General features: G+C 38.9%; 1 protein-coding gene across 1 annotated transcript in view; it reads left to right on the top strand.

The window, feature by feature from the left end:
• LOC138046948 (P2X purinoceptor 4-like) overlaps nt 1–22,003 on the top strand; it is a 23,317-nt gene extending 1,314 nt beyond the window's left edge. Inside the window, exons 2-12 of the mRNA XM_068893578.1 lie at nt 1,967–2,144; nt 3,799–3,946; nt 10,043–10,166; nt 11,988–12,071; nt 12,692–12,824; nt 13,960–14,045; nt 14,295–14,339; nt 14,871–14,961; nt 15,710–15,775; nt 17,699–17,803; nt 21,366–22,003. Coding sequence (XP_068749679.1) covers nt 1,967–2,144; nt 3,799–3,946; nt 10,043–10,166; nt 11,988–12,071; nt 12,692–12,824; nt 13,960–14,045; nt 14,295–14,339; nt 14,871–14,961; nt 15,710–15,775; nt 17,699–17,803; nt 21,366–21,416 — 1,111 coding nt within the window. The 3' untranslated portion in view covers nt 21,417–22,003. The remainder of the gene's footprint in view (nt 1–1,966; nt 2,145–3,798; nt 3,947–10,042; nt 10,167–11,987; nt 12,072–12,691; nt 12,825–13,959; nt 14,046–14,294; nt 14,340–14,870; nt 14,962–15,709; nt 15,776–17,698; nt 17,804–21,365) is intronic.
• The last annotated feature ends 2,997 nt before the right edge of the window (nt 22,004–25,000 follow it).

Raw genomic sequence — 25,000 nt, 5'->3', positions numbered from 1 at the left:
TAAGAGTAATTATGATCGGCAAAAGGTAGTAAAAGGTACTGAAGCTTTGATATACGTACTTTTATGACACCAGACTGTATTAAGTTATGCGAATATTTCTGGATGTTCTTACCCCTAGAACCACATTTATGTCATGAAGTCACCAATAGCTCTCTTAAGTACATGTGAATAATAATGATTACATGTATTACACGCTTATATTTTTCAAAACAAAACATGTGCATTTTTCTCCAATTTCATGGAAATTTGACTGGAACAATGAAGCATTACTAATACTCTGAACCAACCAGAGTGTTTCCAAAACCCATCCTACTTTACAGGATTCCCAAAAGAGTACCATTCAATAAATTAAGTCAAGAAGAGATATTGAGATATTATAGAAGGGTAATAAATAAACGGCTTTGCAAAGTTTTAGGGCTGTGCGATATTCCAAACTTGAGTTATATGGCAAAGGGTAGTCCACTCAAAATTATAGTGTTTAGTATGGAGAGTCCATGTTGGTGTCCCTCAGAGGGACACCAACACTCAGTGTTCGAGGCTAATGCTTGCCTGATTGCCTGGGGCAAGCGAAATAAATTATATCCGTGGGCAAGTAAAACAACTCTAAGACTTACACGATCCGGCAATCAGAATTTTTGTTCGTCTACTGTAGTGTTTTGCAGAACGATTTGATTGGCAACGAAGAAAGTGACTTCACTAGTAATATGTTGTAGTTACCGCAAACATGATTTTTGCTGTCATTTATTTTTCTGTTTAAAATATATTGGTAGAAACCTCAAAACAGGTTGGACAGAGGAACATATCTTTCTCTGCGCGAAAAGAATGTTTGGTATAATGGAACCCAGTTTTCGCACGGCTGAATATGCTACCGTAACGATACTTTGATATTGAACAAGCGCACAAGAAAAATCTACCTTTTGTCACACAATTTCAACAAGGTTTGAAAAGCATAAAGAACATACTATTGGACAAATGGCATTTAATTCAAAACCAGCCTAATCTCAGACAGATATTCGAGCAATCTCCCTTGATCTCTTACAGAAAAGGAAAATTGCCTAAAGATATGCTTCCCAAAGCAAAACTGTGAAGGCTACTAGTCTAAAAGAATACCATGGACACACAGCAAGAGTCTCATTGGTCTGTCAAACCCATTTTACACACATGATAATTTTATGATGTTACACAAAATTGACAATTTTACAAGCCTCCTTTGAGTTTTAATGGGCAACAGGTCTTTAGAAGGTGGACAACTGAAAAAAGACCATGGCAACCAGAAAAACAAAGCTGGTTGCCCAAAGGGCAAATTAGTGAAAAAAGTAAGTGTCAAACACTGCAACATCACATTGTGGCCAGAAACCAGTGGAAATTTCTGGAGTTTGCTTTGGCTCTCTCAAAACATTTTTTCTCTCTGCTAAACTTGAAACAATTCGCATAGACACTTCTCTAAACATGTTGGTTATTCAGAACTTGAAAACACAAGGCAAATCAATATTTTCGTGACTGTATGTGACATGTTTCTCAGAAGCCATCCAGATGTCACGCATTGCAAAAAAAAAAAAAATGAAATTCAAACTGCTCTATTTTCAAAACAAAGGGTGCTACCGAACTGAAAACAGGCCAGTGGATGTATCTATAGAATGTCTTTTACCTGATAAAGGTAAAAACTCAAAAATGTTTAATTTTAGTTTTTTATGACATGACGTGAAAAACAAGAATAGGCAACTTTCACGATAGCATCACTTGACTGTAAGTACCAGAATTCAGTTTGTTTTTCTTTTCTTATTTAAATTTTGTATTCCCTGCAGGGTAAAAATAACAATACCTCTAAGTAGCTTGAGACAAGCAAAACCTAATTTCTGGTTCTTGTAGTCAAATGGTGTATCATGCAAATGTGCTTTTGTGCTGCCATAAGTACTATAAAAATAAAATTATTTTTTATAAAGTTCGTTTTTTTGTTTGATTTCAGCTACGTTATCATCATTAAGAAAGGTTATCAAGACACAGAAAAACCATACAGTTCTGTGACAACTAAAGTCAAAGGAACATCATTAACAAACCTAACACACATATTGGGTAACGATAGTTTCCCTCTCTATGGTGGCATTCATGTATGGGATTCATCAGACTATGTTGTCCCTCCTCAAGTAAGTTTTAGATTGTCAGCCAACAGATCGAAAATAATGCTCACTTACAGTGGTACTAGTTTGACCATTCTATTCACAGTAGCATGTTTGTCATCCAATTTTGATGGCCCAACACATTGATAATCTGAATAAAACGGTCAATTCATCTATATCTGAATCAGCATGAAACAAAGCCTTTGCATATTCTCATCTCTTACCCAGGTGAAGTTTAACTGTAATGATATCTTGTGAGAGGTAGCTATAATTATCACTCTGAAAATGCAACTATAAACTAATCTTAAGGTAGATGTAAAAAAGGTCTTTATTTTATGAGGGTAACATGTAACAGTGAACTAGAGTTACTGATAAACTTGTGGCCCTCTGTGCGCACCTTTTACCTCCTTCCTCCATCAATGCTCCGTTTTACTGGTATTCAAAGCTACAGTTACACGTTGCAGGGGGAAGTCGAAACAGACTTCTATGGAATGAGACAGGGATCGAACTGGTGACCTCCATTGTAATAACCCGACCACAGTCACGATGCCATATTTTGTAAAACTATTTAATGTAGACAACATCTGGTACAAAAATAGGTCTAGGCATGCAATGTGTACAAAAGCTTGGTTGATACTGCATCTAAGCTCAGAAGGCCATGCACTAACCGACTGCGCTGTGCCTGTTTCTGAACCTCATGTGTAATAAGTTCAGATGTGTAATGCGCCCATGGGAAAGACAATGGCCTAGTTTCTTGGCAACTGGTTAAAGGACAACTGAAGATCAGTATCCTAGGCAGGCTTCAAACCTTTGACCTCCAAAACACCTGCTGGATGCTCCACTTAGAAATCCTGGAGAGCTATGCCATTTCCTTGGTGAACAGTGTGTCCCTCTGATTTGGATAGGACAAAATGTTGATGCCCTTCTCCATGGAGTACCTAAAATGGAGTACCCCTAAAAATCATTTAATTTTCAAGTTAAGTACTTAATCAACTTATTGACGCATTTAAATGTACATACCTTTATTTATTTTGAGCTTTCTAGGTCTCAGATTATTAAACAGTTTGATGCAGTTCACAAATTGGCCGCCATCTTGAAATTTATTACTGGTAATAAAACGGCTGACCTTCTCAATCAGAAGGGGGTTCTCCATTTTAGCTACTCATTAGGGTACTCCATGGAGTAGGGCTAAGTTTTTTGTCCTCTCTCATTTTTATTCCTGTTCCACAAAGGATATGGGAACTTTAAGTAGGCTAAGTTTCTATAAAGTTCTGAGAGCATGTCCTCTTCCCCTTTGGAGCTAGTCTCACTATTAAGAGTAAGTCTTTACATTAGCAATGAATGAAATGATATATGAAATGAATCATAGCTTGAACTGCGGATATGAAATGATCCTCGCAGTTATAAACACAATTTTATCAATTGCTTAGAGAAGCCTGAAAAAATTCAGGACTTCGAAGGGGTTTGAAATTGTGACCTTGCGATACCGGTGACACTATGAAGCCACTGATGTTGGGAGCTGGTCATTTGTAGGTTGTAATTTATTTGGTCCCATGACGAAGAAATCTTCTCCATGCAGGCTTCTTTATGCAGTTGCTAAAATTGCGTTCATAACTGCGAGGATCATAGCTTCACTTGATCTTTGCATTATGTCGACTCAACTCCATGTTTTGTGTCACAGGAAACTGAAGCATTTTTTGTGATGACAAACATGATAATTACACCCAGTCAGACACAGACTACATGTCCGGAAGACCCTGATGAAACAGATGTGAATTGTACAAAAGACAGTGACTGTCCTGCTGGGAAACCTGTCAAGTATGGTCACGGTAAGCTTGGGATAAAACCATAGTACAGTAAGTTTCTTTTATTTTCCTCTCAACATCCTCCAACCCCAGTTGCATTTGAAGATGTACAGCAAGATTACGGTATGATTTCTGCACAGGTTCCTAATTTCATTATGCATGCAATAAATACTCCAATGCAATCAGCATTCTGAGGTCCAGGAGTAACATCATCATCTTCTCCCACCGTTGATTGTGTTTCGACAAACTCAACTCCCTCTTTCTCATTAACTTGAGCTGACTGTCCGTCTTCCACAAACACTGGAGAATCTACATCTGATGCCTCTGTCTCCTCCTCTCTTGGATTTGATAACTGTGTCTGCCTGCTTGGAATCCATCTCTCCAGTGGGGGTTCCAGATAAGGCTTTAATCGGTCTGAATGAACAACCTTTGGCTTGGCCTTCCTGCTCTTCTGGATTCGGTACACTGCATCATACAACACTGATATTACTAGATAAGGTCCCTCCCAAGGGCAGTCAAATTTATAAAAATATATTGCAGCTTATAAGCTGAATTGCATATTTTCAAAATCTACAAATACGTTAAAATGTAATAATAAATATTTCTAACAAAATAGTAATAATATAAAACATAAATAATTAATAGATGATCTAATAATAAAACTATTCATTCATCTTTCCGTCTTGCATTTTGGAACTGAAAAGCACCTGGTGCGCCTAAGAGCGTATTGTGAGGGTCCACGTTGTTGGACTAGACTGTATAATCGATGACCAGAATCGTTAATTATCCTATCAAAGGTTTGCTTACAAATCTCTAAGAAGGTATAGAAAAGAACTAAATCTTGCTTAGCAACTCTTTCTCTTTTCAGCTGACTTAGAAAATATAAGCATTTGGATGCTTTCTTAATGATCTCATTAATGTGCTCGTTCCACGTGAGATTCTCCCTTTCTTTCTCCGACCATTGTGCAGCCAAACAGAATCACCAATAACAAATGGTCTACCAGCAAGTTGTTTGTCATAGTTCTGTTTCTAGCGCATGGTTGCCTTGTTCAAATGTCGTCTAGCCAAATCATGAGCACTTTTAAACAGCTTGGGCATAGTCCATCTTGAGTGGTGGTGCATCAGGAGAGAGATATGTCCAGGTTTGACCCTAATAAGCTGCACGCGGATTTCAATAAGCGTCACGAAGTGTCCCCTTGCTCTTCTAGCGAACTTCAACATCACTTGTGTCTCAGAATACAGACAATTTATGTCACAAAGTGTCCCCCAAATGCTGCTCTTTAAGTGAAGCTTAACTGCTGCATTTACCCAAAGCTAAAAATAACGCTAACCTTTACTCTTACCTTATTGTTGAAAATGGGTAGCAAATGCTTAGACTTAAAGGGACACTTTGTGTTGGATGTCAAAATTGGGCGTGCATCTAGTTAGGGTCAAACCTGGACATAAGTGTCAGGAGATGCCTTGTTGATTGAATTCAATAGCACTTCCAGTTCTTCACCCAGCATTAAAAGATTAGGCAAAACCTTGTTGATTCCTGAACAACACCTCGATAGGCCATATCATGCAAGCTGCTAGCTGAAGATCCCAGTCCTTCTGGTCTTCCTTGATCTTTCCACGCAACATTTCAATGAGGGTCCTGTTGAAGCATTCCACCTGTCCATCGGCCTGGGGGTGCATTGGGTAGTGCGAGTTTTCTCGGTTAGTTCTTTGGTCGCTATGAAGTTCATGGGGTACACCAAAGCGACAAATAAACTCGCTCACCAACTTCTCAGCAACAGTAGTGGCTCTCAGTCCATTTGGTGAAGTAATCACTAACCACCAGTATAAACTTGTTCTTCTGAAGTGGACGAAGAATGTCAATCGCAATCCGCTACATGGGAGCCCCTAGCATGTACTGCTGCAAAGGAGCACAACGTCTCCTTCCCCACGTTTGGTTTGATCCACAAACATGGCAACTGGCGACCAATCCATGAACTGCTGAACTGTAAGTCCCGGCCAATAATAACGAGACTGAAGACATCATATCCACAATGACTTGCATTTGTGTGGCTATGATGAGCTTCAAAGGTAGTCTGGTGGAGAATGACGGGAAGAACAACCGGGTTGTTTGTCTGATCTCCTATGTCATTTTCCTGTTTGCGACAAAGTACACTGTTTCTAAAGAGCAACCAGTCCCATTGTGACCACAAGCATGACTCTGAGGTGATACATCCTTCCACAATGGCTTCCTTTCACTGGCCTCCTTCCGTCCAATAATGACCTTAAGATCCAGATCTGCTTCCTGCTACTCTACTTTAAAAAGTGGGAAGTCCATGTTGGTTCTAACCTGACCGTGGCACAGCGCTCACCAACAGGACATTTACATTCTGCTGGTTGCCCACTGTCGGGGTTAGGGACATGCGTTGCACTGTGGACACCCACATGAACAAAAGACACTTGTTTCTGAAATTCCAACCCTTACACCACCTACAAGAGTCATCACAAGGTTGATGGGAAAGTGCATCAGCATTCTGGTGTCGTTGTCCTGGCCGATACTGGATCTCAAAGTCAAACGTACTTAAGAAATCAATCCAACATGTCAGTTGTCCTTCTGGTTCCTTAGCTTTTATGACAGAGCACTAGGGGGAATGATCAGTTCGAATGTAGAATCTTGTACCTTGCAGGTGATGCTGATGTTGCTTGACAAGCTCTACAATTGCCAAAAGCCCATGACAAGTCACAAAATAGTTCCTTTCAGATTTGGACAATGTTCGATTTGCAAATGGCTCTGGCTAGTTTTGGCAAAACTTCGTGAATCGACTGTAGGCATTTGGTACTTTGGCCTCTTGATAGCTGGATTTTAAATCTTGAGGGTCTATGCATACTCTTAACTTCCCAGGTTTCTGCACTGCTACTAAGCTGCTTATCCAATCAATTGGCTTGGATTCTTGGATAATGAACACTTCCTTTTCCATCTCATCAATCTTTTTCTTAAGCTTTGCTTTGAGTGGTACTGGAACACATCGGGGAGTATGCTGAACTGGTTCGATATTTGGATCAATCTCTATGTGATATTCCCCGGGGAGGCAACCGAGACCAGTGAACACATCTTCAAAATCTCTCATAAGTTTGTCAAATGAGAGGGGTTTGTACTTTTCACTCTTTAATGAGTGAAGAAACTGATCTGATCCCAGAGATATCCAGCCTTGTTTGATGCACGTGTTGCCATCGACGATGGGCCAAGGGGCATTTTTCAAGATATCAAAAGAGATCTTGCATTCTGAGCCACTGTTCAGGCTGACTGTGAAGGTGTATGATCGCAAAGGCTCAACCACACGTCCATCGTACAATCTTATCTTCCCACCAGGGGGGTCCATCTTGATTTCCCCACTCTGCAATATATTTAGGAGGTCGGTATACGACATAGCACTACATGTTGCCCCTGTGTCAAGTTCAGTTGTGATGACAGGGCTGTGCTCGGTGTGAAATGTGAGTGGTATCATGAAAGAGGATTTGCACATGTTACTACTAACAACTCCAACACGTTCAGTGACAAAGACAGACTCATCAGAGTCGGATACTGACTCACATGCTGACTCACCACCTTCTGCATATCCTGGCGCTCCACTTATGTGATGTACCTTGTTGGCTGGCCCACTCGATTCTTTTCCTGACACTTGACGGCAAAGTGTCCTTGTTTGCCACATTTAAGGCAAGTCTTACCAGACGCTGGACATTTAGCTCTATCGTAAGGATGATTGGTGCCACAGAACTTGCATTGCCTTGCATTTGTTTTTCCTTGTTTACTTTGCTTTGATTCATTTCCTTGATAATATGTCGAAGTTGCTTTTTATTTCCAGGATTCTGTTGTCTGCTGCATGGACGGTGTTTTGCGGATCGTTTACTGCATCTTTAAGCTGCTCCTTGTGTTTTGTAGACAATTCGCTGGCTCTCAGGGCCTCAATGCATCTTGTTAACCCGGGGACTGGGCGTTCCCTGAGTAGACTGTCACGTGTAGACGAATCTCTAGTACCAATAACTAATCTGTCACGAATTAAAATTTCACAGAGACCTTCAAATTCACAAGATTCTGCCAGCTGGCTCAATCTCACAACATACTGGTCAATAGTTTCGTGTTCAGTTTGATTAGCAAACCCAAACTTGACTCTTTCAAACAATAGATGTTTTTGAGGCATGAAATGGTTGCCTAAAGCGGTGAGAATCTTCTCAGGATCACTCTTGTCCTCAGGGGCTAGAGCAGTAAGACTATTCATTACTTTCACACACTCCAAACCCATCACGCTACATAATGCACCCATCTGAACTTCCTTAGATTTCTTGTTTATCTCAGTTGCGGTAACGTAATATTCCCATGCTTGTCGAAACAATTTCCAGTTGGTTGAAACATCAATCATCCTTTACATTCATAGGTGGCGGTGGCGGTATGGTATAAACTGACATGATGAAAGAGAAGCTTTGTACTCACAATTTTTGTACTTTTGAGAGCAGAGATCCAATATGGCGGCTGATAAACTTTCACGTGTGCAATGCGTAGAACGCTGAAATACTACAACAGCGATCTGGCTTCAAATGAAATCGTTCACCTCGCAGTCTTCTACTGTTAAAGAATGTACTTCTTGAATTTCACTTCTGACACCATGTTTATCGCTATGAAAGGTGGCAATACTCAAGGAAACAAGTAACGCAAACAACATTCAATGAAGCCATGCCTTTAATCTCCCCTCCCCTGAATTCTGGGAAAGCCCTAAAGACTACTTCATGTAACACCAACCATTAACAACAGAACAACACTCAAAGTGTTTCAAAATAATGTTGTAGTGAGTGAGTACCATGATCATAATCTGCAGGATTTTTAACAGGTTTGAGGAATTTCCAGTGGTGTGTATAAACAAATCAGCTGAAAATTATCCAGTTCGTTCTCTGATGCGAGTGGGTTTGCAGACTGAAATAATAATTTACTGATAGGTCCAGAGATGAATCAGACACTGGTGTAAACGGGTTCCCCAGCTTAAAAGGGTTACCTGGCGTCAAACAACTCATCCCTTTGAATCCTGAATCCACGATTGATTTTTCTGCCATTGAAAACTGGCCAAACCACACAAGCAAACAAACAAGCAAAATTTCCACACAGAACCACACAAAATGATGATATTCTCTCCCACAAACCTTCAAAATATCTCGCAACCAATGTAAGAAGGCCACAATTCCACAATAAAACATGTTGCTTTTTTAATCACTGATAAACAGTTAACACAACACTCAGCACACCATTATTGCACTATTGTCACATGACTACATTCGTTACTAAGGGGGGGGGGGGACCTGCGGCAATCGCCTAGTACGCTACAATAGGAAATCTTAGTGCATTTGACACAACAGGTTAAACTTGTGGCCTTTTGATTATCAGCTAGTTGCAGGTGACTTACATGCATGTACTTGCAATTACCGAGGTAGGCGATCAATCGATCGATCGATGGAGGTAGTCAGTATCAAAAATACTACCATGCTCTTTGTTTGTCCCTCCAAAATTTTGCATAAGCATTGTTTCCAGTTTTTCTTGGGACTGTTGTACATGTAAGTGGAGGGATAAACAAAGAGTCTTATGGTATTTTTGATACTGGCTAATTACTGGAAAGCATGTGCATCATCCTCTCTAAATAAAGGGCATGTACAAAAGTCGGGCGGGATCAACTCGGATCACTCTCCTCAGATTGAGTGAAAAACGGTTTTGTAGGCCAAAACTATTTGTCGTTTGTGCTGATTTTACCAAGGTTAGCTTAAAGATTAGGGCTAGGGTGATTTGTTGAGGCCTTATCATTTTTTTAATGTCAATCCAAGGTCAGAGTTGATCCGGTCTGACTTGTGCACCTGCCTCTAAATAAAGTGGATCATAACAGGCAGGTACAAAAGTCTTACCGACATTAAAAAATGAGGACTTGTCGGGAAATCACCCTAGCTCTTATCTTTAAGCTAACCTTGGTGAAATCAGGGCAAATATTGAATAGTTTTGGTTTACGAAAGCTTCGTAGACAGGTCTTTAACTTCATATTAAGTACATTATTTTTTTAACCTGACTGTCCAACTTTTTCGATCTGAGCATATTTGTTGTACTTTTTATAGGTGTGAACACAGGGAAGTGCGTCCAAGCTGATCGTGGTAGTAAACCTAGAAAACATGTCTGTCAGATCTATGCCTGGTGTCCTGTAGAGGTTGATGTTCTTCCAATGCCACAGTTTAACCTTACGTAAGATACTTTCAATATGCACAAATGACATTGAACTTTTTTTATTATCAATTAACGCACAACACAAAAAAAACGTGACAAATTTTTTCATCTTCTGTAATTAATCCATTGATTCCTGGGTGTGAGATTTAACAGATTTCGTCCTAGCCTAGGGCTGTTTGAGATGTCACTTGGTTACTTAATTATTTATCATGCAATTATGACCATTTATTATATTTAATATGATTTTTCCTTTGAGATGAAAACGTATAATAATATATTTATTTAATAATAATATAATTTTTATTAGAATTCCCATTTACCAAAAACAGATTTTTATTTGATTAAGGGTTCAGGAGACTTTATCCAGCGAGGAAAGAAGTGGCTTCCAATTCTTAATTGTATTATTTTAATTGGTGGATAGATGACATTTACTGCAGTTGACATACTAAATCATAGTTACAAATTCTGGACTCCCAGAACTTCATTTGCTTTGGATCATTATTTTATCCATACTACTAACAGTGAAGACTTTTAGTGGCAGATATTTGGCTGGGGTTACTTAAAAACAGGTCTGTGGACATGGAGGAAAACACTTATTATAATCTTATTTATTCATTACACATATAAAATAAAAATGTGAAACTTCTTGACAGGCTTGTTTCTGAATTGTTTGACATTTTTTAACCGCATGTTCTACACCACGTTGTTTGCAATCAATGTGACACCTCAAATGGAAGTCTTGTTTCCAGCCCCTTAGAAAATGTTATGCTGAAGTCGCCATTTTCTCAGTGTGAAAAAAAAAGCATTTAAACTTTTTCTTTCAAGAAGGTTTAGCTCTAAATCCGTTTATTTCACATATCATATCGTGCTAAGATTGACATCCAATCATTTTATGTGTGATTGATGTAATGCGTAAATAATTTTTCGCAAGCAGATTATGGCGGGAAACAAAGAAAAGTGATTTTAGCAGTTGTAAAAATTAATTTTTCAGAATTTTTTTTTCGGGAAAATATACGTCACAGCCCACTGATTCAAGATTTGCAAAAACAAAAAAATTTAATTTGAGTGAGACACCCAACTTTACCTTTACGGAGACTTCAGTTCCCAACAGATTCGTTTAGCACCAATTCAATTGCTAAAAGCATCATACAACTTAAAGGGAACCTCCACTAAAACAACAAAACTTTAAACCACAGAACATAATGTTTGCAATTGGAATTGCTCAATCTTTTTCCAATGAAAGCATTTGTATTCGAGAAAAATAAATTCCAAAAACGCTTATTTTGGCTTTCAAATTTCCTGGGCGCGGCCATCTTGAATAATTGTGACGTAACTTGGTTGCCTTATTGTTCCAGAACAATCGCTCTTTGTATCAGAACAATAGGGCAACTAAGTTACGTCACAATTATTCAAGATGGCGGCGCCCGGGAAATTTGAAAGCCAAAATAAGCGTTTTTGGAATTTCTTTTTCTCGAATACAAACGCTTTCATTGGAAAAAGATTGAGCAATTCCAATTGCAAACATTATGTTCTGTGGTTTAAAGTTATTTTGTTGTTTTAGTGGAGGTTCCCTTTAACACTCTTGCTTGATAAAAGCATTATCAAACATAAATGAAAAGCAAGAGTACTTGCATTCTTACTCTCTTTTCCTTTTTTATTTGAGAGTTTAAAAACATTGTCTAGGTGAGTACAAGTCATGTACAGACATACAAAAAGGTTTCATCTAAATTCATTTCTCAGAATGTAGGCACCTTAATTATTTTCTCAGGACATCCTTGCTTTAAGACTCCTTGTTTTTCCATTTTAATGTATGCCAACCCACCACATCTCTGTTTTCAGGAAAGGAGTGCCACTTCTAGAGACTGAGAATTTTACAGTGTTAATAAAGAACACCGTTTCATTTCCAAAGTTCAAAGAATCCAGGTATGTAATGGGGTTAGTCAGCAGTTAAAGTGTGCTTAACATCAGTACTGTGCAGTGAACTGTGGTTATTAAGTTTTTAAGTTTGGTTTCCTTTTATGGGTAAAAGCAAGTGATAGAGAGTTAAAAATTAATTCTGGTTGGACTAAGTCTAAGGGAACGTCATAGTTTGACTCCTGTCAGTTGTTGCCAGTGATAAGGGCTCTCAAAATTGTTCTTAAGTATTGACCCTAGCCAACACAAAGGCATTTCGTTGTTAATTTTATCGGAGTGTTGAAAAACACTTCTTTTTTGTTTATTGAACTTTTGTGTATCCTGAAAAAAAAAAAATCTCTTTATGTGACGTGAGGTTAAGTTGAAAACTTGTTCTTGTACTTGATGTGGTACTTGAGCCTAATCATGAGGTTGTTAATGGTTATTTTGCACATGGATAGTAACAAAAAACCATTAGAGGGACACTTCTTTCATGCTCATAATGATGGCTTACTCCCTATGATTTTGGAACGTACAAAATTAATGATGTTAAGCCTCCTCAAAGCAAAGTTCCCTTTGTTTTAGAGATAAACTGTACATTAATTTAAGGCACTGATATTTGATTTCCCCCCCCCCCCCCCCATTTTTAGGCGAAACATTCCTCAAGAATCAAGCTTGAAGAAATGTATGTATGATCCAGTTGAGGACCCTCTCTGCCCTATAATCAAACTTGGAACTATTGTGAAGGAGGCTGGGGAAGACTACAAAACACTGGCTTATAAGGTATCATTCAACTCCAATCATCATCATCATATCTTTATCTACCTTTGGATTTTAGAGTAGTTTTATGTGGCTAATATCTCCGAACATTTTCCCTTCCAACCATGATACTCCACAGAAGACAGACCACAACACTACAGGGTTATGAACGTTGAAGGGTTGTGAGATGGGGCCTAAATTGGTTTATTGTCCTTATCGAAGAAGACTAGAGAGTCTTACCATTTGCAGATGTCATTACAGAGGCAGCAGGTTCTCTTCAGTCATTTAGAGATCCTTAGTGTTGGTCTGGCTGGAGTCAAACTCACGACCTCCCGCAACCTGAACTCAGCCACTAACTGAGCCTCTGGGGCATGGTGCACCAATACCCAGCAAGTCTTTTAAACAAGGAGATGCACTACATGTATAAAAGGCATGGTGCCTTACTTTGTGTTCAAGCAGAAGTCACCTTGTTTTTAATCAGAAGAACACGCCGCACACCCCTCCCATCCCTTCACCCAGCACATTTTGGAGATATCTGACAGCATTTAATACCTGTAGGAACGATTAAAGTCCCAATGATGCTTATTTTCCCCCGTTTTTTAACAAGTTCATAGTGTATCCATGCATTTTTGCGGACCTTTCATTTATATGCAAAAAGATTTGGCCTAGCCAGTCGTGTCCTGGTAACTAATGACGTCAAAGAAGTCAAGGATGCATTTCCACCATGAATGGTCAGATCATTCACTAGCATCCTAAGGGCAACTATCACCCGACTTTTCTATAAAGACTAGATTTTCAACAAGACTTCTTACACTTGCTCATTTCTTTCTGAAGAGATGCAAACAAGTTACTCCTTTGACGTCATTCATTAGTTACAGTATAGTACAACATAAGGGAAAACTTTTGAAGTACTACACTCCAGACACTATAGATATTTAAAGAAAAAGTTTAAAAAAGTGGAAAAAAGTAAACCTCAAAGAAACTGTTTAACCCGTTGACTCCTTGGAGCGGGACTCAATAGATTTTGATCTGTTCAATGCCAGACACCAGATGCCGTTCCTGTGTCGATGGGTTAAAAAAAATGAGACAAACAAATTAATGCTTTTAGACTTTGCCCAAATCAAACATGCGACTACTCTTGTTTCCCATTATTTCACAGGGAGGTGTTATGGCCATTATTATCAACTGGGACTGTGACTTTGACCCTTTAACATATACTTGTCAACCAAACTACTCCTTTGTGAGGTAAGATTATCAATACTAATGGTCAGGTCGGCCAGACTGAGGAAGGAAGGAGCATTGTGGCAATATTGGATCAATTTTGAGTCCATTTGATAACAACATCACTAAGTGGATGTTGAGTACATGGGACAGCACCTCCACTTCCATGCGTTGATTGTGGTCTGGGAACAGTTGCAGCTTTATAAACAAAAGCAGAGTTTTGTGTTATTATTATAATAATTATTGATTCATTCGTGATCTTTTATTTTTTAGACTAGATGATTCTGAATCCCCAATTGCTCCTGGTTATAATTTCAGGTAATGCAATCCTGCCTTCTTTAATGCTCCCCCTTTAAAATGCTGGTGACAGCATCTGTTCAAAATTGACAGAATACCATTAGGTCAAGTCAACATGAAGATGAGGTCCTGCACTTGAGTATTGCTATAATTACCAATTTACTAGAATCAAACTATGAATCTAGCTAGTGCCTTTTGCCATTTGTGGAACAATGTCAATGTGGTTGTTGCTTTTTAAGGTTCCTGGCTAAAAAAGAGTTGACACTTTTCCTATTTTTTGTTAAAAACATTTTGAGCCATAATTATAAGTTTAAAAGAGGGTGAACAATATCCCCTCACTCTGCTCCACTCCACAGGCGGCAGGGAGGTAAATCTGCAATAGACCAGCGTCCTATCAAGGTTGAGGAGCTATTCTCTCACTTGCGTTTACTAGTGAAACCAGAATAAGCGTGGGCAGTGCGCCTCGTATGCAACTTTACCATTATTCTGTTTAAGCAATTTTCAGGCATCTTTTCTCCTAGATAAATTGTTCACATTCTTTAACATCAACAGATTTGCCAGATTTTATGAAAAGGATGGAATGTTGTACAGGAGTTTATTCAAGGCCTATGGTATCCGCTTTGTTGTAATGGTCTATGGTCAGGTAAGTAAAAAGACTACTTTTACTCCAAACCCATCAAAATCATGCTCAGCATAAGATTACAGTTATAGATTCTAGCCTCTCTTGTTGTTCACTGCACTGTGATGTTCAGTCTAACAAGTACCAAACGACTATGGGATCTACTTTGTTCTAATGGTTTATGGTCAGGTAAGTTAAAAGATTAATATGAGATTACGCCATTGACTCCCGGGGGTTCCTCATTGACGAGTAAAATCGTCTGGAGTTAGACAGAGTAAAATACCAACTATGGCCGGTTCAGGCCAGCTTGGGAGTCAAGGGATTAGAGTTATAGATCCGAGCCTAGTAATATTCACTTTCAATTGAAACCTGTCATTGTTTATTGCACTGTGCTGTGATCTTAATTCTAACACATACCATACAATTTAGTGGAGCACTCTAGGGCTCTGTGAGGTTACCCTGCCGGTTTACCTGACAGGTGAAGTTTGTGAATAATATATATAATATATTTACATGAAAAGCAAGACCACTACCGTCAGACGTCGCATTTTTTTTGAGAATTTCACCCGACTAGAACCACTGGAAAGCTGGCAAGAACCTAAGGAGAAGGTGGAAAATGCCTTCCTTTGGTGCATAGGTTTTGCCATCTTGGTTAATCACTTACTCATAGTAGTTCAAACAGTATTGCATTAAGAAATCATACCTCTAGGTTTAAAATATGACCAGTTCTCGATGTACTTTATAATTTTTATGTCAATTTCTTTTGTTTAAGGGTGGTAAATTCAGCATTGTTCCATTACTTGTCAATTTAGGCTCTGGTCTTGCTCTGCTGGGAATCGTAAGTTGACATATTTTTTTGTTTCATTTAAAGGAGCTCATCAAGTGCAGCCTCTATCTCCCATACTTGGCCTAGGAGTCAACCTTTCCCAAGTAGATTTATTTATAGAATGCCTCCCTTGGGAGATTAAGCACACCCACTGTTGTAAAAGCCAATCAAAACAAAGCTATCTCAGTGTCAAGGAAATTATGATACTTTTCGTGGGAAAAACCTGTTCCTAAAATAAATCTACTCAGGAAATGGTAGTCTCCTACACAGCCGTTCTTTGTGTGGTCATGCAACGCTCCTCGCCACATATTCTCCCCACACAAACAACAAAGTTGTTTGTGTGGGAGGAGCGTTGCGTGACCATACAAAGAACAGCTGCATAGGATACTAGGGAAATGGTTGACTCAAGGAGTTAGTGGAGATAATAATGATCTCAGTGTTTGCTACATGATAACAGGCCACTTCGGAAAATACCATAATACTCTTTGTTTGTCCCCCCAAATTTTGCATACGTAAGCATTGTTTTTGTTTTCTCTTGGGACCGTTGTACATGTAAGTCCCAAGAGAAACTGGAAACAATGCTTATGTATGCAAAATTTGGGGGGACAAACAAAGAGTATTATGGTATTTTCCAGAGTGGCCTATTGATAAATATTTGAGAGATCTCGCGTCGCGTTTTCGGCAAACAGGAAATGTTAGGCTGAAATCTATCTTTGCCAAAAACCAAAGAATTTGCTTTTAGAATGAGCATAATTTTTTCTTTGTTGTCTACAGATATTGAGGAACTTGTCAAAAGAGAGAAGAAATAGGGAGCATTTATTTTTTAGAAGGAGGGGGGTTGCGGGTAGAAGGAATTTAGGGGAGGGTCATTAAGTTTTTACCCAACCAAAAAGGGAGGGTCACCATAATTTTTGCATCAAATTTGGGGGGGGGGGGGGGCTACTTTGTTTTTCCTATTATACAGGTTGATGTAAAAGAGTGATCTCTGAACTCGTGACATCATAGTGCTACATTTTCATGTTCTTTCATTTTCTCCTGGCCCCAACCCAGAAGCCAAGGGAGAGGTCTGGGGAACAAGGTCGCCCTTGTAACACCAACTGATTACTTTAGCCAATCAGAAAGGACGGAGAAAATCTGGTAAACCAATCAAAACTCGAAGTAATTACACGTAGCCGACACAAAGCGCGGGAAAATGTGCACGCGCGAGCCACGATTGGTTTTGGTTTCACTTCTGACTGGTTGAAAAAGTGGCGCGAGAACTTTGAACCAATCACTGAGTGAACTAATCATAAACCAAAGCAATTTGCTAATTACTTTCGACACTCAATTGAAAACCACTCTATCCTTAGCCGAAACAAACTTTTAAACAACTGAAGTTCGCAAACTCGGTCAGAAGATGATGTCAGTATTAGTGAGGGCTCAGAAAGTGAAGATGAATAACTACTGGGATTTGAGATGTTCACCATTATGGCAGAAGAGTGGGCAATAGATCACTTTCGATTTATTAAAATTCGACGTAAAACAATATCATAATTTTGAGGCTCTGGGAAATAACATAAGGATTTGTGTGAGTTTTGACCTCGGCCTCTTTTGTTGAAGACTGACTTTTAAGACATCGAAATTAGTGTATTGGAGTTGCGTTTTTCTAGTTAGGTGTGTGTGAACGAACACGGGATTGTGTAACCATAACTACAAACCACTTTTGGGAGGAGGGGGGGGGTTACCATAAATTTAACTCCTTCACAGGGGAGGATCACATCTGTTGACAAAAAATATAAAGGGAGGTCCGGGAGATTAGGGATTACTAAAAGTAATGTTTTTCAACATTATAGCAATATTTAGCAGAAGCTTTTAGGGCGCAATGGTTGGAAATGCGTAATATCAATTAGCCGAAATTGTCCTTTTAACGCTGTGGTGTGCTTGTTATCTTTCTAGGCAACCGTTTTGTGTGATATAGTGGTGTTGTATGTGGTCAAAGGGAAGACTTATTATAGAACGCAAAAATATCAATATGTGCAAGATCCAAACTTTGAACCTGAGGTAACGAACTTCTGTAATTACAAATATATCTTTTAGCGCTGATGAAGAAAAGCTCGAGTGCTCTTAGAATTGCATGTGGGATAGGGGGATTGTTTTATCTCAGGTGCAATGCTTGGTTTCACTCGACATCATTCCAAGAAACTGCGACCATATATATTGGTGTCTCAAACTTTGATCTCCATGGGCGCTTTGCTTTCCATTCGAATAAAAAAATCCCAGTTTAAGTACCAAACATTTCATGTTGCAGCTGGATTAGCAATTTGACTATTTTCCAAATTTTCAACGAGTTTCTAGCCAAAATAGGAAGACAAATAGTGTAGATACTTGGCCCGAGTAGGAACGGATAAATAGAACGCAATTTGTTCCGATATTCTGTAATGGTTGTGACTAAATTGAATCCGTTACAGCCGTTAGGTGGGACACTTCATGACGAAAAACGTTTCGTTAGGCTCTTACATATACAGAAAATGTCATCCTGGAGTCCAGGATCACATTTTCTGTATATGTAACGCGGACATTAGTAACTAACCATTGTCGCACAAGTGCGTAGTAGTACAAATAACACAAGAAACAAAGACACCCTTATCATTTTACCGTCCGGCTTTGCGCCAGCTGACCCCATAGTACCACATCGACTATTTTACTTCCAGTTCAAGATTTTATTGTTCGCAAGCTAGCCCATGAAAAATCAACATGATCTCTTCTCTAAATTAACGATGATCGTTCATTCGTAATTTGCTTTGAATTTACTATTATCGTTAGTTTAGGACAGTGTTCCCCAGGACTTGTGGTTGCAGAGAAAATAAGGAAGTAAAAAAGCGTATCCGTGGATTGGATTTGATCCCGGAGTTTCTACTCTTTTGGAAGCGCCTCTTTCCGATTCACCACTGAAGAGCAAGAACCGTCAAACATGTATTTAAGGTGGCTCAAACCAGTTTCAACTCTTTCAAGAGACCTTATTATCAGAGGGATTGACACTACAACACTTTATCACGTAACAGCTATGTTATGGTACCAAGTGAAACACCAATTATGGCTGAGCAAAATGTAGGAATTTTTGTGGCGTAACACGTTACCATGGCAACAGGAAAGCCTTGCAAAAACATCCTATATTTTGGCTTTAGTTGCTCATATCTGAAAAACGAACATTTTTTATTGCACAAAAGTGATCAGCAGGCCAAGATGAAACTCTCTGCAACAGTAGCGGATATTTTCGAACAACTCTGGCAAACACACGACAACCAAGGAATCATTTCCTCAAGATAGTTCAAGTTTTTAAATTGCCATTTCAATTTTTACTGAGAAAATTAATAGGTTTTTCATTTCTGGTAAACTAGCTTCTGTAACCGACATACGGAGGAAATACTCATGGGAATTTAGACAGTTAAAAATTGTCATGCTGTAATTTGTAAATTTAAAAAATATTGATGACGCGTGGGATTGATCATGCGCACAAAATAAAAAAAAACAGGTTTGACAAGTCAAAATTGGACTGACTCATCCATTTCTTTGGATGAGCGGCAAATCAAAGAAAGTCGAGCCGGCTGGCAGAGTCTATTTCCTTTTCCCGACTTATCTAGGAAGATCGAAAGAGACTCTGCTCGCAGGGTAGTGTTTGATATGGTACCATAACATTACAGCTGTACTGTTAAGTAATAAAGTGTTGTATTGTCAATCCTTCTAATAAGAAAGTGTGAAATTGGTTTGAGCCACCTTAAGTCTACCATAGAATATCAATTTCTATAGAGCAATAGGCCACTTCGAAAAATACCATAATACTCTTTGCTTGTCCCCCCAAATTTTGCATAAGCATTGTTTCCAGTTTCTCTTGGGACTTACAATGGTCCCAAGAGAAAACAAAAACAATGCCTATGCAAAATTTGGGTCGATAAACAAAGAGTATTATGGTATTTTCCAAAGCGGCCTATTAGGCCTAAGCTAGATTACTAATTTAGGCCTAAGCTTTGATTTTAAAATGTATAGCTTTGCCGTTAAGTTTGGATACCGACCTTTTGCATTGTTCGTTATTGTTTGTTGCCGAGTGATAATACAGCATTGTCAAATAGAGTTTAAAATATTGTCCCTGAGCAGCTAGCGGTGTGGTGGTCAAGCGGTTAGGTGACGGTTTAATAATGAACATTCCCAAGTTTCAGTCCTATGTCCATACATTTGGGTTATCTGTTTAGAAATATATGACTATGATAAATTCAGAGCAAATTACGAATTAACGGTAATCGTTAATTCAAAATAGAGGATGGGTTGGAAAAAATTGAATTTCCTACGTCTCCATATAGACTCCATAGCCCTTCGTTTTCTTGTGCGAAGCTGGCCCCTACCCCTCCCCCCCGGCTAAGAGAAACGATGGGGTGTGTGAACGAAGATGAAGCTTGGTTCGATTCAACCTACCTTAGAAGAGTTTTGTTCCATTTGAGTCCTTCCTCGGAATTTCCAGAACTTTCGGTCGAATGGAAAGCGCTTTATTTTCACGACAAGGTTTCCTTTTGCTTTGCCGCCGATTATAATATGGAGCGTGAGCCAGAGGTAGATCCGATGATTACATTCCTTGGTTAGCACAATTGTTTGCACGACTCATTTGGAGACTTAATGGTTTCATCGTTTCTCCTCTTACGGCGTTGTCTTGTTTTCTCTCGTAGTGTAAGTTCTCGTTCTTTTTAAAGGGACCTCCACTCTTACAACAGAATAAGTTTAAACCGAAGTGTACAAACAAATTTGTTCGAAAGATGCTTTTAAAACCGCTTATTTTCACTCAAATTTCGGGGGCGCCGCCATCTTGAATAATTGTGACGTGTTACGGTTGCCTTATTGTTCTGCCACAAAGATTTCTTGTCCAATAACAATAGGGCAACCATAACACGTCACAATTATTCAAGATGGCGGCGCCCGCGAAATTTGACAACAAAAATAGGCGTTTCTAAAACTTATTTATTTTGGATACAAACATTTTCTTTGAAAATACTTTAGACTGACTTGACTGTAACGGTTATTTCCTGTGATTTACTACAGTAAACACCCGCATATAAGAACACTTTGTTCAGGTTTAAGGCTGATCGTGTTCTTATTTGAGGGGTGCTTAGTGGGGAATCAGCCCGAAAGTGCTCTTAAAATGATCTTAAAATTGGTTTCAGAAATACTTCAAATTACATATTACTAGGGGTTTAATTAACATACAATGCTGTTTTGTAATAGATTTTATAGTTTGTAATGGTCCTGAACACCATAGTACTTTGATAAAAGTTACTGTACTGTATTGTTTCCTTATCCTAATACCCTTTCCCTTTGTATTAAGAACATGTTTTATTTATCAGGCTGAATTTGTTCTTATTTATATGGTGCTTTATTGGCCAAATTTGCAACCTGATGTTCTTAATCCACTTGTTCTTATATGCGGGTGTTTACTGTATTATTTTTTTGTTGAAGGAGAGGTTCCCTTTAAAAGGTCTCGTAGTGACGTATGTCTTGTTTCATGCCGTATCTTCTGTTGCATGTGTCAGTTGTGATGATTTCAACAAACTTTTTGATTTTTTTGCGCCTTTTTTTACAGAAGAAGAGCTTACTTCACAGCGGCAGCTCATCGGAAGAGGGAAAAAGATGACGATTCAAATATTCAAAGGTTCCCTAATTAGTCGGACTAATTCACTTTACGCAAACGCCATAACCCAAAAGCGCAGGCTAGTCATATTTCCCTTTTTAAAGTAAGCAGAGATTGCTTTCTTTATACACGACTGAAAACCAAGAATTCACAATATGAATTTTGGAATGTGTTCTAATCTTGTCATTGGGAATCACACGAGGTTAGAAATCAAATCTGAGACAAAATTAAACGACATGTTTTAGAAAAGAATTTAACATTTTTTAGGAATTTCACAAAAAAGGTTTTCCACCTCTAACGAGAGTGCCAGAGTGTAGGAAATCAAAATCTGAGACTACTGCAATTTGAATAATATTAACATAGTAGACTGTTAAATAATTAAGACGGTACAAGCGGTATTTCTGGTCGTCAATGAAGCAGTTTTAGTGGAGTGGGGAAGCTTCAACGGAAAAAACTCGTAGTGAGTCAAATTTATAAGTGTCTTAAACTGTTCAATGAACGAAGGCTGTATACTGTATACTGTTTCAAATATGAAAGAAATGTTGTAGTTATTTTCGAAGTGAGGCGCATTAAAGTTTGAAATTACTCAAGGAAACTGCTTGTAGTTAAAGGGAAGCAACTTGGTTGTTTGAACTAACTTGGCTGAAAATCACCCGATATAACTTTAGCTGCTATATTGGCCTCCTTTGTACATGTAATAGCTGTTGGGCTTTTCCTTGGAGCCAAAACTCCTTCCTAATGGTACGGCCCAAAGGACTGGAAAAGCCCAGAATCCACTAGGAACTGTAAGAAGAGGAGTCTATTGCACAGATCCGATAGTTCGCAGAATTCACGAACCCATTAGTGAATGTCTTGTGAGCTTTTTGTGAACATGAGGTAGAATTTTGTCAAAAGGAAAAGGGCAATTCTAACAAACTTGTTATAGTGAACTAACCTCGTTCCCAGGACATCTCCCTTGGCTTCTAGGCTAAGGCGGGAGCAGAAGCCAAGAGAGAGGTCCTGAGAACGAGGTTGATAGTGAACCACCTTGAGGATGGGTTGCTCCTTGACATCGCTCGCCCTTTTTTTCTCTCCCCAAACCTCCATCCTCGTTTCCAGGGTGTCGCCCAACCTTCCTCTTCCAAAAATAAAGATGGCGACCAAGCATGCAAATCATGAGTCCACTGCAATAAGCCCACGTTTCAGGTTACATATCTTCAGGGCGTAAAATTTTGATAAGTTGTTCAATATCAGGTTGGCTCTTATGTGGGAGTGTACAACATCCCTTGCCTGAGTCTTGTGACGTTAGAAAGAGGTCTTTCGGATCAACTATTCCTTTCCCCCCCCCCCCCCCGCCCTCTTTAAGTGTTTGACAGTTACTGGGCTTTCCAATATTGTTGCCATGTCAACAACCAATTAGCTTCACGCACTTCGCAATCATTCTATTACCACGCGTAAGATGTGAAATGCGATAGCCAACGAGGCGCATAGCTCCGAGTCTCATATCCAACAAGCGCAAATGGAATAGTGGTTTTATTAAATTTAAATGAATTCTACATTTTCTACATTTTATGGTAATGCAAAGATGAATATAAAAAGAATAATTTCGGCCTTTTCCTTCTCGGGCAAGCGAAACAATGATTATGATATTGCGTTTATTGTTTCTACTTCTATTTTTTGGAAATAATCTTCAAGCCTTCCTGACTCCCATTTAGTTTTATATCCTGTACATTACGAAATTCCCTAAAACGTACTTGAGTAACGGAACAAGGGCTTTCAGTTTCCTTATTTCCGATCATGTAAACGCCTTTTATTCGACCTTGCAAGTTCACAACATAGGTAACATGATGGTGCAGTAAAAATCGCTTTTTTTACATCACACAACACAATTCAAATACTTATCACATAGTCTGGCAGTGACTCAGGCCTAGCATGGTTTCCATCAGTGCAATTCACTCCCCGTTGATTCCAAGCAAAATTCCTTTTACACAATCTTCCACCTGATCTAGAACTGGATTTCCACGTCGAATTTGTCCATCGGAAATATGAAATATCTTGTTCTCGTCAAAGCCAGCTGGAACCCAATCGTTTATATTTCTTTTCGAGAAGAAAACTATAACAAGCCTTCCGTGGTTTGCAGTAAACATTTCGCGGATCATGCCGCCATCGAACAAAACAAATCCATCGTCGGTTTCTTGCTTTTTGGTCTGTATCAAGGAAGATGATTGGCGTGACCCTATCAACACGACACAGGCGCTTGCCGTCAGCTCAACTTTCACGTCTTGATCTTCGGCTAGAATATCTTCGATGTTCCTTAAGTCTGCTACCGCTCTTAGCCTTGTTTGTAGATGGTCCTTCAGTTTTTCAGCTTTATTCCTGTCACTCTTAGTGTAGAGAAATGAAACACATCTCATTTTGGTCCGTGATTTGAAGACAACAGGCAAGTTAGGATACCAGACAAAATACACACGCGAGGATATAAGTGCTTCTCTGCTTCAAATCCGCGTAAATTCGTTCACAACCTTGCTTAACAGCGTCAATGTCTTACTCTCTAGATATGAAAGAGAAACCGTCTTCGTTCACTTTCGAAATCGCCATAAACTGAACGAATACATGCACTGAGAATATTTTTACCTGTCAACTTTCCATTTAAATGCTGAATGGCATCACCACTGTTAGGCTCCTTGTGATTATAATTAGAGAGGTGATGTCAGCAGCATTGCTATTGGTCAATTGGCGAAAGTAATTATTTCGTTTGCGCATAATATATGAATGAGCAGGTGGTCTCCTCTTAGCATAATTTTTTCAATCACAGTTGGCTACTTTCCAGTCTCCTTCAGTAGAAATCCCAAATCACTCTCAAGCCACACAAAATGTAGATGAGTTTTTTTTTATAGCTGGAAACTCAAACATGCCTTCGATTCTAATTATCCGAAACTTGGATTGTTTCGAAAAAGCCATTTTCCAAACCGGGCTGTCATTGCCTGAGCCAAAAACGGAAAAAAAATTCCTTGCGCTTTAACAGTGCTTAATGAAAATGTTGGTAGTGAGAAACATCTTCTCTACTTGCCATTTATATTTTTTCAAGCGGATTTAACTAGGTCTTTTATTTTCATTTATTTTTTCATTGTCATTACTTTCCTTATTTGGTATTAGTCTTCGTGTTTAAATTCAATTGTACTTTAGGTAACCGTTACTTTTGAAGATGTAGGTTGGAGCATACGAAACGTCAAGTTCATAAAAAGTTTTACAACATGCGTTTTCTCGTTATCGTTATAACGGCAGTTTGTTTGTTATTTTTACTCAAGTTGAAATGGCCGAAGAATAAGAGTGTCTACGATGAAATTTAAGAAATGTTGTAAAGGTTACCCTGAGCTCGCACGCATGACTCGATGTTTTACTAGCCAGCTGGCCTCTCTTCACTATAACGAGAACGTTTTCAAGTTTTTGTATTTCAAACGGTTTTCGAAAGTCTTCGTTTTCGGCTGTTTTAGTGAGTACGATAGACAAAAACGAAGAAAAAAGTATACGTTTACTAACGCTTTCATGTAGATGGGGCTTGGACCCGGCTCAAATATAAAATTTGAATGCCCTGTGTTTTTTCTTGT

This window comes from Montipora capricornis, chromosome 4, assembly GCF_036669925.1.
Source record: "Montipora capricornis isolate CH-2021 chromosome 4, ASM3666992v2, whole genome shotgun sequence".
Taxonomy (NCBI): Eukaryota; Metazoa; Cnidaria; class Anthozoa; order Scleractinia; family Acroporidae; genus Montipora; species Montipora capricornis.
The sequence above is the reverse complement of the archived record's forward strand: the minus strand, read 5'-3'. Positions and strand labels throughout refer to the sequence as shown.